This window comes from Apium graveolens, chromosome 11 (assembly GCF_009905375.1).
Source record: "Apium graveolens cultivar Ventura chromosome 11, ASM990537v1, whole genome shotgun sequence".
NCBI lineage: Eukaryota > Viridiplantae > Streptophyta > Magnoliopsida > Apiales > Apiaceae > Apium > Apium graveolens.
The window spans coordinates 204,719,141-204,735,109 of NC_133657.1; the positions used below are offsets into that span (position 1 = coordinate 204,719,141).

Below are 15,969 nucleotides of genomic sequence, written 5' to 3' on the forward strand. Positions count from 1 at the left end.
CTAGTGTTATATCCTGAATTGGTGTTTCGATTATTTTAAAAATATTTTTCAACTATCCAACTGTATGGATGTCAATAGGTATATATATTAGTGATGTAACCGAAACTTCATATCAAAATAATTTTATTTGGTTTGACATTTTAACAGTTAAGCATCAGTTCGACTAGTACAACTAACTAGTAAATATTATATATTGACATTAATATGGTATATATATGGTTTGATTATTCATCGATACAACTGTATGGATGACAATATATATATATATATATTAGTGATATAATCAATGTTTCATAGTAAATTATTTTATCCAAATATTTAATTTTTTCTGAAATTCTTGAAATGTTACCCAAATAAATAAATGTTGACATTAATATGGCTGGATCATGAAATAATATTTTTTAAAATTGAAATTATCAAAAATCATGTTCTAATTTGAGAAAAGTCAAATTTACCGCCAATTTTTTTAGAAAAGTCAAATTTACCGCCAAAATTTTGGGGAAAAAGTTCAATTTCCTTCTTTGATAACTTACGACGAATTTTAATTTCCGTCGTAAATTGGTTGTTTCAATATTTTCCGTCACAAATATTTCGTCGTAAATTTAGATGAAATAATTTTTTATTTAATTTCACGTTAAAATTTTAATAAAAATATTAAACTTACGACGAAATGTTCAAATCGTCGTAAATTCAAATGATTTTTATTTCCCCGCCAAAATTTTTGGGAAAAAGTTAAATTTCCCTCTTTGATAACTTACGACGAATTTTAATTTCCTTCGTAAATTTGACGATCTGATTTTTTCCGTGGAAAATATTTCGTTGTAAATTTAGATAAAATATTTTTTTATTCAATTTCAATTTAAAATTTTAATAGAAATAATTAACTTACGACGAAATGTTTAAATCGTCTTAAATTCAAATAATTTTCATTTTTGTTTAATCGTGTCGTGCATAATTTTATTAATAAAATACTAAACTTACGACGGTTTTGGGTTTTGTCGTAAATATTTACGACGTTTTTGTCATTTTAACAGTCAAGCATCAGTTTGACTAGTACAACTAACTAGTGTTTAATCCTGAATTTATGTTTCGATTATTTTAAAAATATTTTTGAACAATCCAACTGTATGGATGTCAATAGATATATATATATATATATATTAGTGTAATAACCAAAATTTCATATCAAAATAATTTTATTTAGTTTGTTATTTTAATAGTCAAGCATCAGTTTGACTAGTACAACTAACTAATGTTTAATCCTGAATTGATGTTTCGACTATTTTAAAAATATTTTTGAACGATCCAACCGTATGGATGTCAATACATATATATATTAGTGATATGACCAAAATTTAATGTCAAAATAATTTTATCTGATTTGCCATTTTACCAGTCAAGCATCAGTTTGACTAGTACTGTTAACTAGTGTTTAATCCTGAATTTATGTTTCGACTATTTTCAAAATATTTTTCAACGATCCAACCGTATGGATGTCAATAGATATATATATTAGTGATATAGCCAAAATTTCATATCAAAATTATTTTATTTGGTTTGACATTTTAATAGTCAAGTATCAGTTTGACTAGTACATCTACCTAATATTGAATCCTGAATTGGTGTTTCGATTATTTAAAAAACAAATAAACAATCCAACCGTATGAATGTCAATATATATATATATATATATATATTAGTAATATAACCAAAATTTCATATCAAAATAATTTTATTTGGTTTGATATTTTAACAGTCAAGCTTCAGTTTGATTAGTACAGCTAACTAGTGTTGAATCCTGAATTAGTGTTTCGATTATTTAAAAAATATTTTTAAACGATCCAACCATATGGATGTCAATAGATATATATATATTAGTGATATAACTAAAATTTCATATAAAAATAATTTTATTTGGTTTGACATTTTAACAGTCAAGCATAAGTTCGACCAGTACAACTAACTAGTTTTGAATCCTGAATTACTGTTTCGATTATTTTAAAAATATTTTTCAACGATCCAACCGTATGGATGTCAATAGATATATATATATTAGTGATATAACCAAAATTTCATATCAAAATAATTTTATTTGATTTGATATTTTAACAGTCAAACTTCAGTTTGACTATTACAACTAACTAGTGTTGAATCTTGAATTAGTGTTTCGATTATTTTAAAAATATTTTTCAACAATCCAATCGTATAGTTGTCAATAGATATATATATTAGTGATATAACTAAAATTTTATATCAAAATATTTTTATTTGGTTTGACATTTTAACAGTCAAGTATCAGTTTGACTAGTACAGCTAACTGGTGTTGATACCTGAATTACTGTTTCGGTTATTTTAAAAATAGTTTTCAACGATCCAACCGTATGGATGTCAATAGATATATATTAGTGATGTAACCGAAATTTCATATCAAAATAATTTTATTTGGTTTGACATTTTAACAGTTAAGCATTAGTTCGACTAGTACAACTAACTAGTAAATATTATATATTGACATTAATATGGTATATATATGGTTTGATTATTCAACGATACAACCGTATGGATGACAATATATATATATATATATATTAGTGATAAAATCAATGTTTCATAGTAAATTATTTTATCCAAATATTTATTTTTTTCTGAAATTCTTGAAATGTTACCCAAATAAATAAATGTTGACATTAATATGGCTGGATCATGAAATAATATTTTTTAAAATTGAAATTATCAAAAATCATGTTCTAATTTGAGAAAAGTCAAATTTACCGCCAAAATTTTTAGAAAAGTCAAATTTACCGCCAAAATTTTGGGGAAAAAGTTAAATTTCCCTCTTTGATAACTTACGACGAATTTTAATTTCCGTCGTAAATTGGTTGTTTCAATATTTTCCGTCACAAATATTTCGTTGTAAATTTAGATGAAATAATTTTTTATTTAATTTCACGTTAAAATTTTAATAAAAATATTAAACTTATGACGAAATGTTCAAATCGTCGTAAATTCAAATGATTTTTATTTCCCCGCCAAAATTTTTGGGAAAAAGTTAAATTTCCCTCTTTGATAACTTACGATGAATTTTAATTTCCGACGTAAATTTGACGATCCGATTTTTTCAGTCGAAAATATTTCGTTGTAAATTTAGATAAAATATTTTTTTATTCAATTTCAATTTAAAATTTTAATAAAAATAATTAACTTACGACGAAATGTTTAAATCGTCGTAAATTCAAATAATTTTCATTTTTGTTTAATCGTGTCGTGCATAATTTTATCAATAAAATACTAAACTTACGACGGTTTTGGGTTTTGTCGTAAATATTTACGACGTTTTTGTCATTTTAACAGTCAAGCATCAGTTTGACTAGTACAACTAACTAGTGTTTAATCCTGAATTTATGTTTCGATTATTTTAAAAATATTTTTGAACAATCCAACTGTATGGATGTCAATAGATATATATATATATATATATATATATTAGTGTAATAACCAAAATTTCATATCAAAATAATTTTATTTAGTTTGTCATTTTAATAGTCAAGCATCAGCTTGACTAGTACAACTAACTAATGTTTAATCCTGAATTGATGTTTCGACTATTTTAAAAATATTTTTGAACGATCCAACCGTATGGATGTCAATACATATATATATTAGTGATATGACCAAAATTTAATGTCAAAATAATTTTATCTGATTTGCCATTTTACCAGTCACGCATTAGTTTGACTAGTACTGTTAACTAGTGTTTAATCCTGAATTTATGTTTCGACTATTTTCAAAATATTTTTCAACGATCCAACCGTATGGATGTCAATAGATATATATATTAGTGATATAGCCAAAATTTCATATCAAAATTATTTTATTTGGTATGACATTTTAATAGTCAAGTATCAGTTTGACTAGTACATCTACCTAATATTGAATCCTGAATTGGTGTTTCGATTATTTAAAAAAAAATATCAACAATCCAACCGTATGGATGTCAATAGATATATATATTAGTGATATAACCAAAATTTCATATCAAAATAATTTTATTTGATTTGACATTTTAACAGTCAAACTTCAGTTTGATTATTACAGCTAACTAGTGTTGAATCTTATTTTAAAAATATTTTTCAACGATCCAACCGTATGGATGTCAATAGATATATATATTAGTGATATAACCAAAATTATATATCAAAATATTTTTATTTGGTTTCATATTTTAACAGTCAAGTATCGGTTTGACTAGTACAGCTAACTGATGTTGAATCCTGAATTATTGTTTCGGTTATTTTAAAAATAGTTTTCAACGATCCAACCGTATGTATGTCAATAGATATATATTAGTGATATAACCAAAATTTTATATCAAAATAATTTTATTTCGTTTGATATTTTAACATTCAAGTTTCAGTTTGACTAATAGAGCTATTAGTGTTATATCCTGAATTAGTGTTTCGATTATTTTAAAAATATTTTTCAACTATCCAACTATATGGATGTCAATAGGTATATATATTAGTGATGTAACCGAAATTTCATATCAAAATAATTTTATTTGGTTTGACATTTTAACAGTTAAGCATCAGTTCGACTAGTACAACTAACTAGTAAATATTATATATTGATATTAATATGGTATATATATGGTTTGATTATTCATCGATACAACCGTATGGATGACAATATATATTTATATATTAGTGATATAATTAAAGGTTCATAGTAAATTATTTTATCAAAATATTTAATTTTTTCTGAAATTCTTTAAATGTTACCCAAACAAATAAATGTTGACATTAATATGTTTGGATCATGAAATAATATTTTTTAAAATTGAAATTATCAAAAATCATGTTCTAATTTGGGAAAAGTAAAATTTACCGCCAAAATTTTTAGAAAAGTCAAATTTACCACCAAAATTTTGGGGAAAAAGTTAAATTTCACTCTTTGATAACTTATGACGAATTTTAATTTCCGTCGTAAATTGGTTGTTCCAATATTTTCCGTCACAAATATTTCGTCGTAAATTTAGATGAAATAATTTTTTTATTTAATTTCACGTTAAAATTTTAATAAAAATATTAAACTTACGATGAAATGTTCAAATCGTCGCAAATTCAAATGATTTTTATTTTCCCGCCAAAATTTTTGGGAAAAAGTTAAATTTCCCTCTTTGATAACTTACGACGAATTTTAATTTCCTTCGTAAATTTGACGATATGATTTTTTCCGTGGAAAATATATCGTTGTAAATTTAGATAAAATATTTTTTTATTCAATTTCAATTTAAAATTTTAATAAAAATAATTAACTTACGACGAAATGTTTAAATCGTCGTAAATTCAAATAATTTTCATTTTTGTTTAATCGTGTCGTGCATAATTTTATTAATAAAATACTAAACTTACGACGGTTTTGGGTTTCTTCGTAAATATTTACGACGTTTTTGTTTTTTCCGTCGTAAATTGGGCGCGCATTTTTTTCCGTCATAATTGACCTATTTTGTTGTAGTCCATGATTTTAAAGGAGTTTTTTGGATTCTTGAAATCAAGAGTTATTTAATTTGGATTTTAAAAAATCGTTTGAAATATGATGGTATTCAATATAGATTAGAAAAAGTCTTTTAAAATCTGAGTATATTCAATTTAGATTTTAAAAAGTCTACTGAAATCTGGCGGTATTCAATTTGGATTTTTAAAAGTACATCAAATCTGATGGTATTCAAAAATCGGTGGATTTTTTTTATTTGAAAAAGTTGTGGATTTTACTTTTGAAATCTCTTTAAAATACATGAGATTTTGAAGGATTTGTGGAAAACTTCACAAAATCAACAAGGCTGTACAAGATTTTTCCATCAACTCCGTCAAAATCCACCCACAATTAAAATCAACGAAAATCTTCCAAAATCAATAAAATCTGAAATGAATACACCCCTAAAATGGTTCAAGCAATTGTGTCTGTCCTTGCAAAAAGGCTCAATAATATATTGTGGTAAAAAATTAAGTTCTGGTTCGTCTCTGGCTTACTCCCAATTTATCAGAACAAATTCTTAATTGATTATTTGATCAAAAAATTATACGTTACTTCTTTTTACAAAAACACTTATGTGAAGGAGGGAGTATAATTTTTTTAGACAAAGTCTTAAAATGGATATTACAATAAAAACTTATAAATTTATATTAGCAGTGTTAATTTATATCAATTAGTATATAGTATCTAAAAAGAAGTAGAAGATTAATATAATATAGGTAACTACCATACATTTACGTATTTTTTTTTAGGCAAATGACTATTTTGAGGAGTGAATTTTAAAAAAAAATATTAGAAAAATTTTAATAAACTATTTTTTTATTTATATTAAATCTTATTAACGAACCTTGCATTGGAATACGAACTCGCTCAACTAAGTTATGCCAGAAACAAAAAAAAATTAAACGAATACACTGAGATATTTTTACAAAAACAATTCGTAAATTAGGTTTGTGTAGTGTGTCCATGGTCACACTCTAACCATTGAATTTCATCAACTTTTGATGATTTGAATAACCATTACTAACAGAAGGAGCGAATTATATCATTATTAACAGAAGGACCAGATTGAACTTTTCCGCCAAACTTATTAATGTCTGTCCTCGGACATATACTAGAAAATCCGTTGTAAATATTATTATAAGTATTACTAACTTAAATCTTGTGCGATACAAGGGTTCTCGTTAATATTTAAATATTTTTAAATTTTTATTTATCCAATCATATAATAAATTTTAGAGTAAAGTGCGTTTTGTGTACGTGTATCATATGTGTTAGACCACATAAGATATTAAACTTTAAAACTCTATTTTGTTTACTTGTACTTAAAACATTTTTGTAATTTGTGTATTTCCGTCAATTCAGCCGAACTCCGTTACTTTTTTAAATGGTATTTCAGTCTTTTTACATTTATCTTCTTCTTTAACGTTATTTCCTCCAAGAATATCTATCATAACTATTTAGGTTAGTGTTACAAACTTCGTTCATAGGATCAATCGATGATTTTGAGTTGATATGAAAAGAAAAACACTTCAAATTTTTATTCTGATAGAAGCTCTTAATAACCCTAATTGAATCTTGCATCCAATCAATTTCAAAAGTTGGTGAAATTGGGGTTTTTTTTTGTTTCTAGAGGTTTTTCATTGGTTTTAATGTTATAAGTAGTTATATCTACTCATTTACAATTGATTCTTACCATTGGAAAGTAATTCTTGTGCTTTTTGGAGGGTTTTTTTGGCTTGTTTTGATAAATATTTGACATCGTATATGTTGATTGTGAGATGGAAAGATGTTTTGGATGGATTGCATACTGAAAAATGAACAAATTCATGTCGTTTTAAGCTCCCGAGCTTTATCGGAACTTAATAACTTAATAGGATTAGTTGAAGATCACCTGCTGGTTCTGAGTTCTGCATATTATTAGTAAATGACTGTTTTACCCCTGTCAAAGTAATGGCGTTAGCAGTATTTGACAGAAATACACAAACTACAAAAATGTTTTAAGTAGAGTTTTTAAAATTCAGTATCTGAAGTGGTCGGATACACATAGTACACGTACAAAAAATACACTCTAACTTACTCTAGATTTTAACTTTAATATGTTTATATAAATTTATTGTAATTTAAATTTATAATAAAAATAAAAAAAAATTAGGAAAGAGTTGTGTTTGTAATTTAGCAGGATGAGTTGTGGTGGTTGTAGTTTAGGATTATAGGGAGAATGTGTTTAGTAGTTTCGCAATTAAATAATTTATTAGTTATATAACATTATTTATTATTTATATTTAATAATCAAAATATGGGAATTATGATTGAACTAAATTTTACCTCATTCCTATTATTATCTTTTATAACATCAATCATGTGCGATGCACGGGTTCGTTAATATCCAAAAAAGTTTAAAATTTTATTTATCCAATCATATAATAACTTTAATTTATTTATATAAATATATAACAATTATATATTTATAATAAAATATTAAAAAGTTAGGAATAAGATGTGGTCGTAGTTCACTAGAATATGTTTTGTCGTAGTTTAGCGGGATAAGGAGACTAGAGAGTAACATGTATATAACACTATATATATATATATATATATATATATATATATAGGGTGGCAATCCATGGAGGACTCTCTGAGATAGAGGTCCGTAGAGAACAATTATTTAAAAAATATAAATACATAATCTATTTCATTTTTCATCATATATAGTTAAAAATTTTAATTACCAAATTAAAAAAGAAATTGCATAATTTTTTTATTTAAAAAATAATTGAAATTTGATGATATAGTTTAAAGTGGTTTTGTAGTAGAATTACAGTAAACTCACACTTGTTCAAAATTATTTTACAATATAATCAAATTTAAAATCAATTATTTTTTTCAAATTTCAGTTGTTAAGGATTTTATTTCATCTAAATATAGTTATTATTCTACATTAGCAACAAATTTGATGAAATTGTATAATAGAATTAAGATTTCTCTATGGTTCTCTATATAAGAGGGATCTCAGAGAGAGTTGGTTCAGTGAAGACGAATATAATTTGGAGACCTGGAGACCTATATAACTACGTTAAATTTTTGTAAGATTGATGAATACAAAGTGAGAGACGAGATTAATTTTACTTATAAACCTAAGTCAAAAATGTAATGTAACATGTATATAAATATTATGTTAAAAATATAAAAAAAAAACAGAGTGGTGAACTTTATAAATAGAGTGTAGTAGTTTAAATTGTAACATGATTAAAATCTTATGTGAAATTTTATTTTAAAAATAGAGTGTAGAACATATGGTACAACTTTATAAATATAGTTTAGTACTTCAAACTATAAAATTTAGTATTTTTAAAGGTAAATAAAAAATATAATGCAACATGCAGAATAAAATATTATGTGAAAAAATATATTAAAAAATAAAGTGCAGAACATATTGTAGAACTTTATAAATAAAAACTTAGTACTTTTAATCCTAAATAAAAAATATAATGCAATTTGTAGAATAAAATATTATGTGAAAAAACTATTAAAATAATATAGTGCAAAACAAATCATAGAACTTTATAAATAGAGTGTAGTATTTAAAATTATAACATTTAATAATTTTAAACCTAAATAAAAAATATATAATGCAACTTGCAGAATAAAATATTATGTGAAATATTTAAAAAAAATAGAGTGCAAAACATATTGTAGATTTTTTATAAAAAAAATGTAGTACTTTAAAATCTAAATAAAAATTATAAATTAAAATAAACAAATAATATGTGAAAATTATATTCAAAAATAGAGTTTTAATGCATAACTTAGCCTAATAAAAATTATAGTGTAATATATTTGATGTAGAGTAAATGATAAAAAAGATTTATGCATAAATAAAAAAAATTATATTGATTAAGGAAAAATAAACTACTTGGTGTATGTAAAGTATAATGCAGTTAGTTATGTAATATGAGACGTCCATTTCATCCAATCTAACTGACCTATAAACAGGACTCCAAGTCTCCAAATAAAAAACGGACTCTACTAAATTTTTGTCTATATATATATATAAGGGAATGATCAAATAGAAACTTGAAACTAATTTAAACCATTAGATCAATCTAATATAATGGTTAACACCCAACTAATCTACACCCTCCCACACCCAATCTCAACTTTTCCCCTCCGTTTTTAATTTAATTTTTCCCGTGAAACGGTAATTTTTTTTTTAAAATCCGACTTCACTGTATTTTTCTCTATCTCTCAACGATCGATTTGCATACTATATATGTTATGTTTCGACGTAATTATTTTTAAAAAAATTATTTGATTTCTAATTTCTATTCTAAAATGGTTTCTATTAAAGTAGTCCTATATATTTATTTATTTATTTATTTGTACTAATTAAAATAGGGGGATAATCGTTGAAACAAAATTATTTACCACATTCCGTTATTATATTATAGATAGTCACTACTAGAAATATGGGATCAGACATCGGTTCATAACCGATGTTAAAAAAAATCTGAACCGATGTCTTCGCGTGTGATGTTAAATGTCACCGGCCTTTAACATCGGTTAACAGCCGATGTCTGTTACAGTGCTATACATCGGTTTTAAGATTAAATGTGATGTATTTGCAATAAATTTTAGCTTATATTACAGTATTTGTAGGTGAATATGAGTATATTATAAGAAATTTATCCATTAAAACATGAAACCTACAAGCTCTAAAAACCATTTATTAAAATTCTTTCGAACAAACCGATGTGAAATGCTTGATCAGACATCGGTTAGATTAGTTGCCCGATGTTAAATATTTGATCAGACATCGGTTAAATTAGCCCCCTGATATGAAATGATGGATAAGACATGGGTGTTATTTACGAAACCGATGTTAAATCTTTTTGTTTAACATCAGCCAATTTCTCTAACCGATGTTATTTGACTTAAAATACATTGAGTTTTTTTCAGAACCGATGTCAAATGACTATTTCACATCGGTTTTTTATTCCTTTTTCATTTAATATTATTTTTTATGATGTCTTTTGTACATTTTTTACATCGATTTACATGTACCATTGTGATGTTAATGTTCAGTAAATTGCATGCCATCCTACAGCCATAGGGAACCAAAACAATGCAACATCCCAATAAAAACATCCAAACAGAAATATAAAGGTACTCATCCAAATTACAAGTCTAATACCAAAATATTACTCATACCATTCTATACATACATTTCAAATGAAATACAAGCATTCCATTAGCCAACTCATACTATACTAATTTTTAAGTACTAAAAGCAAAATCAACTTGCTTTGTGCTGCTATACCAGAAACTCACAGCCTCCTTCCTTTTCGACCACCGTTTCTGCGAGTGCTATCAGTGGGGATTGGAGTAACATCCTCTGAAAAAAGGCAAATAGAAAGTCAATAAATGTTAGAGACATAAGCTTCTGAAAATTGTCAGTTAACGATAATGACCTTCAAACGAGAGTTTGTGACATTGACATGTTCGTCCAAGTTATCCTGTAAAGCATAATAGTAAAATACATATTAACTTTAGTATCATTGCTTTACAAAAAGTAAAGAATTATATCCTAGAACTAAAGACATACAAATATATATGCGACTAAAGAAACAGATAAAACTAATAAGAGACTCAAAATGAAACTTCAGTACATATATGCGAACAAATATAAATCCCTCCGGAGTCACCAGAGACTTGTCACAGATGAAATATTTTAGCATATATCGCAACAAAAACAAAGGAGAGAAGAGATTAGGTAAATTTTCTACGATATAGAACTCCATCAGTACTACAAATAAAGAGATCTAATATGAACGTCGTCTAATAATAGATGCAATAGCATTCACTGGACGAAAACTCCTTCCAACAATTTAACATTTAGATGTAAATTTGAAGTTTCACAATTAGGAAACTCATTGTGCAGGCAAGAGCTTTTTGGGATATTTTCATGAACAATACAGGCCAAAGCTATAAGCCTATCATAAATTTATTACAGGACTCATCAAACATTCTTAAGAACTTATTGCACGAGGTATGTTGAATTGAATAGATGAGGTAGATAGCTAAAGGTTTACTGTCCAGCATAGATAATAACAGTTGTAGAACAAGTTACTGGATGTTATATGCGAGTCCTCAGTAAGGACAGAGAACTAGTTGCTAATTGATTAAATATCACAATATTGAACTGCCTACATTTTTCACTCTGCAGTAACCACATCCTGAATACATATATAAAGCAGTCGTAGAACAAGTTACTGAATGTTATATGCAAGTCGCGAGTCCTCAGTAAGCACAGGGAACTAGTTGCTAATTGATTAAATTCCATAATATTGAACTACCTACATTTTCACGCTGCAGTAACCACATTCCTGAATACATGTACAAAGCTAATAAAACTGCTAACTGGTAAGTGACCTAAAATTCAAGTGTTATAGGAATAAAACATACTGACATTTGTGAAAAAGTTCTAACGTTCATACGTTTGTGCACCTTAGGCATCTTATCAATCACTCAGTAGCACAAGCCTCCTGCACAGCCTCAACTGCACCTCGCAGAGCAACATCTCTTTTCCGTACCACTTCCTGCAGTGCAACTAATAGTTTTTAGTCACTCTTATTCATAATGTGATGTAGAAGGAAGTTCAGTTGAACAAATACTATAATATTTGTACTTTTCCAATCTTCAACAGGCTTGAAGGAAGAGAGTCCCATGAAATTTTAGTTTCTGCTCCTTTTAACTCATCAAGAGAGGGAAATGTTGTTGGATGTGAGTTTTCATCAACTCTAGCGGAAACAGGGACCTTGGATTTGTTAAATGTTTTAACTGGTCTTTTAGATTCACCTATGCTTAACTGACACCCCCTACAGAAGTACTAAAATTCAATCAAAACACACACAACATACTCAAAAAACAAACATAAGAGTTGGACGTCTTTCCTCAAACATAAGTAGTTTTAATATCTTAATGTTGCATACAGACCGATCTTGGTGAACAGGCTAGACACAAGTTAATACACCTCAGTTTTCTCTAGCTTATCACTTAATTCGGAAGTAAGTTGCAGCTGAGAATTGTGAAGTCCCTGGAGCTCCATAAATTGCTGTTAATAATAAAAGAAAAATTGTTAAGCAAAACTCAATCACTGCAAATTTATTGGTAGAAAGCTTTAAGAATGTCAAAAAAACATCAATTACCTTGTCTCTTGATTCAAAATCAAGTTCCATGCGCTCAATCTTTTCGGTCATTGCCTGTAAAAAAATTATCAACCAAACTCAATATCCCTTCGCCACCTACACTCATAGGTGAATTTAACCCCCTTGAATAAACTACCCGAACTAACCCCATTTTCTTTACAACAATATAATATATATGTACACACTTTGATATATTACCTATATTTTATACTTTTTAACTTGTTTTCCTTAATCGACTTTGGAGTTTTTCAATTGAATAAGCATTATCAATATACTGCCCCTCTCTTAGCAATTGCTACACCTCGCCATGAAGAATATCATTCTCTAAAAGCAGCACTCTACTAATTGCAGCACTCTACTAATTGCAGTCATCTTTTCAAACAATAATTTGGATAAATGGCTTCTTTTTTCTTTTCTTCAAGAAATCTGTAAAAGTAGAGAGAAAAGAAAATGCTATAATTGATCATCGACTAAAATTCTGAAAAATATGTCGGAACATCTTAACCTCACTACATATGAAACCCTATGAATATCAAGTGAATAAATCATGCATCTATACCTCTATAAATATACAGATTTCTTAGATTCACACATAAAAAGTTAGAACACCTTACCAACATAGATTTATCCTTGCTAACTTGTTGAATAGAGCTCCCTATAACAACCTAGCCAAACTTAACATTAATAATGCGAATAGAGAAATCTACAAAATAGAACCAAGAGAAAAAGTGAAAAATAGAAAAACGGAACAAGAGAGAAAGACGGTAAAAGAGGGGGAGAAACATCCAACTTAACCAACTATATAGGGCTCCTTTCAAGCTCCAAAGCTACTATTTAAGTCTAATCTTACCAATTTGAAACTCGATTTGGTGCTTGATGAGGTCCAATTTCATTGTCGATTTTGTACTAGTTATAAATTAGGGTTTTTGAGAGGGAGTGGTGAGAAAGGAGAGAAAGAGCAGAGAGGCGAGGGAGAGAGTTAGGTGAGAAAGGAAAAGAGCAGAGAGGCGAGGGAGAGAGTCAGAGTGTTTGAGAGAGAGAGGGAGGGGGAGAGGGAGAGAGATAGAGAGAGAGAGTTGTCGTCGTCGATGTTTGAGAGAGAGAGTCGGGTTGTGAGTAAAAATAGGGAATGGGAAATAGATCTGTAAATGGGGAAATAAAATAAGTAAAAGGGGGAAACAATTTTTTTGGTAGGGGGGGGGGGAATTTGTGTACCGAAATCGGGGAAAATTGACAAGTTAATTTCAAAATTTTAAAAATTGGCCATAGACAACAGGTTGTAAAAATGACCGATGTCAAAGTTAAAAATATGGATTTGATAGTTTTTTATTTGTGAACATAGACAACGGTTAGTATAAGAAACTGATGTCAATATTCTCATTCAACATCGATTAATTGAAAACTGATGTTAAAAATTCTTTTAACATCGGGTGCATTACGTACCGATGTCGTATGCACTATTTCTAGTAGTGAGTATTGATCATAGTTGGAATGTTATTATATTATAGTTAGTACTGATCATAGTTTACTGGACATTAGGCCTACTTTGTGCCCATAACTGTACGTATTTAGGTGAGCATTTTTCAAATATATAATGTCTAATAATTATTTATCTTATTTCCAAAGATAAAAAATATAGAAGAATTTTAAAAAATACGTTTTTTGAAGGTTTATGTAGAAATATAATTTTTTAAGTTTTTTTCAGAAAAAATTCAATTTTTCAAATATTTTTGAAAAAATACGATTTTATAACAAGATACAACCTCGAATGCAACCATATGTAAACTCGAATGTAACCAAAATAAATTTCAATCAATTTTTCAAGAAAACGTAAAGAGGCTGCATATGTGGTCTTTTCTGATCGCAAATCGCATTTTTACGATTATTTTCAAAAGACAGTAAAATTATAAACAAATTTAGAAAAAATAGTGTTCTAAAAATCGGCCGATTAATCGGAGTTTGGACTGATCCTGTCTCGATTAATCGTTAATTAGGTCAAAGTACGTTTTTTAAAAAATCGGTCAAAAGTCGGGCAGTTCAGGAAAAATTGGTCGATTTGGGTCAAAAATCGGTCGAATTGGTCAAACTTTGAAATTTTTTAAAAAAACATTTTTTTAAGGAAAATTTAAGTTTTTTGAATATAATAATTAACATTTAATATTTAATAATTAATATTAATAATAATATTTTAAATCTTAAGGTTTGGACATGTTGCCAATGTACACTTTTGATTGTTAATATATTTAATTTCGTATTAGTATTAAATATAAAAACTTCATTGTATTAAAGTACTCATAAATATGAATCTAACAAGATCACTCATGACTATATTTGATCTTATAGATTAAACGTAAATTAATATTCAATCGCTTACCATGAATAGTATAAAAAGTCAAAACAAGTAATGTTTTTTTGGACGGAGGGAGTAGTAATTTTCTAACTAGCAAGTAGTGACTAGTAAGTAATCACTAATAAATAATTAGTATAAACCACTTAAATATCAATTATGCACTAGTGGTCGTGGTTTTTTTAAATCTTACCATTTAAATATCAATATTAAATTAATGATATGTGGTTTACTAATCACATGGAAGATTAGTGAAATTTAAATAGAATTATTTATTATTATTTATTAAATAAATTTCTTCCGATTAATGCTCCGATTAATCAATCCGATTAATCACCGATTATCCAATTAATCACTCAAAGGTCTCTTTACCGAACAATTCCGATTTCCGCTTTTTAGAACACTGTGAAAAAGCAGGAGTTAGTATTAGGTATAGGAGTTCATCGTTGTGGTTGTGCAGCCCACCTTGATTTTGTTGTCCATCCTTTAAACTCCACCTAATTTTCATCTTGACCAGAGATATTTCAAAGTCAGATTTATTACTATCAAATTGTCAATGGGCGGTAATGTGGACAGGAGTTTGACTTTTCTATTAAAATACATCAGCACGTGCTAAATATGTTATGAAACAAGTCCAAAGTTGCTGATTGAATAGGAAAGTTCAGTCCTGTATAACCTGATAAGAGTTCATAGAGACTATAGAGTTGGCTCGCCTTCTATGGTTGAGTATCAGGGGCTGTAAGTTCTGTAATTATTCATTAAGAGGGCCTTTAGATTATGTTGACCGTGTTTACGACGACAAACAATTTTTTCCCAAGATATTTCCCATGTTACACTGCAAGAAAAATCAATTTCGAACACAGAAAATACGCTAAAATATTA

The 15,969-nt window shown here is 27.4% G+C and overlaps 1 protein-coding gene across 13 annotated transcripts; it reads right to left on the reverse strand.

The window, feature by feature from the left end:
* Positions 1–10,671: 10,671 nt before the first annotated feature.
* LOC141697458 (kinesin-like protein KIN-5A) lies at positions 10,672–13,891 on the reverse strand. 13 transcript variants are annotated; one of them, XR_012564730.1, is made up of 8 exons: positions 13,591–13,887; positions 13,355–13,395; positions 12,939–13,166; positions 12,741–12,794; positions 12,221–12,646; positions 12,030–12,131; positions 11,004–11,048; positions 10,672–10,927 (listed from the first exon to the last, which is right to left on the reverse strand). XR_012564730.1 is itself a non-coding variant. In XM_074501848.1 (8 exons), the coding sequence occupies exons 1-5, from the start codon at positions 13,631–13,633 to the stop codon at positions 12,387–12,389; spliced, it is 243 nt and encodes an 80-aa protein (XP_074357949.1). In that variant the 5' UTR covers positions 13,634–13,891; the 3' UTR covers positions 10,672–10,927; positions 11,004–11,048; positions 12,040–12,131; positions 12,221–12,386. The 13 variants fall into 13 exon arrangements, 7 of the variants coding, with proteins under 7 accessions (XP_074357949.1, XP_074357946.1, XP_074357947.1 ...); XR_012564729.1 differs by having other exon boundaries at positions 13,355–13,405; XR_012564728.1 differs by having other exon boundaries at positions 13,355–13,443.
* Positions 13,892–15,969: the final 2,078 nt, after the last annotated feature.

Bases quoted from the DNA above. Each gene is read 5' to 3' on its own strand.
- LOC141697458 (XM_074501848.1), bottom strand. From the start codon at position 13,633: ATGAAATTGGACCTCATCAAGCACCAAATCGAGTTTCAAATTG. The intron at 12,795-13,354 runs GTAAGGTGTTCT...ATTTTTTTACAG, and splicing joins GCAAGGATAAATCTATGTTG to GCAATGACCGAAAAGATTGA. The intron at 12,647-12,740 runs GTAATTGATGTT...TATTATTAACAG, and splicing joins ATTTTGAATCAAGAGACAAG to CAATTTATGGAGCTCCAGGG.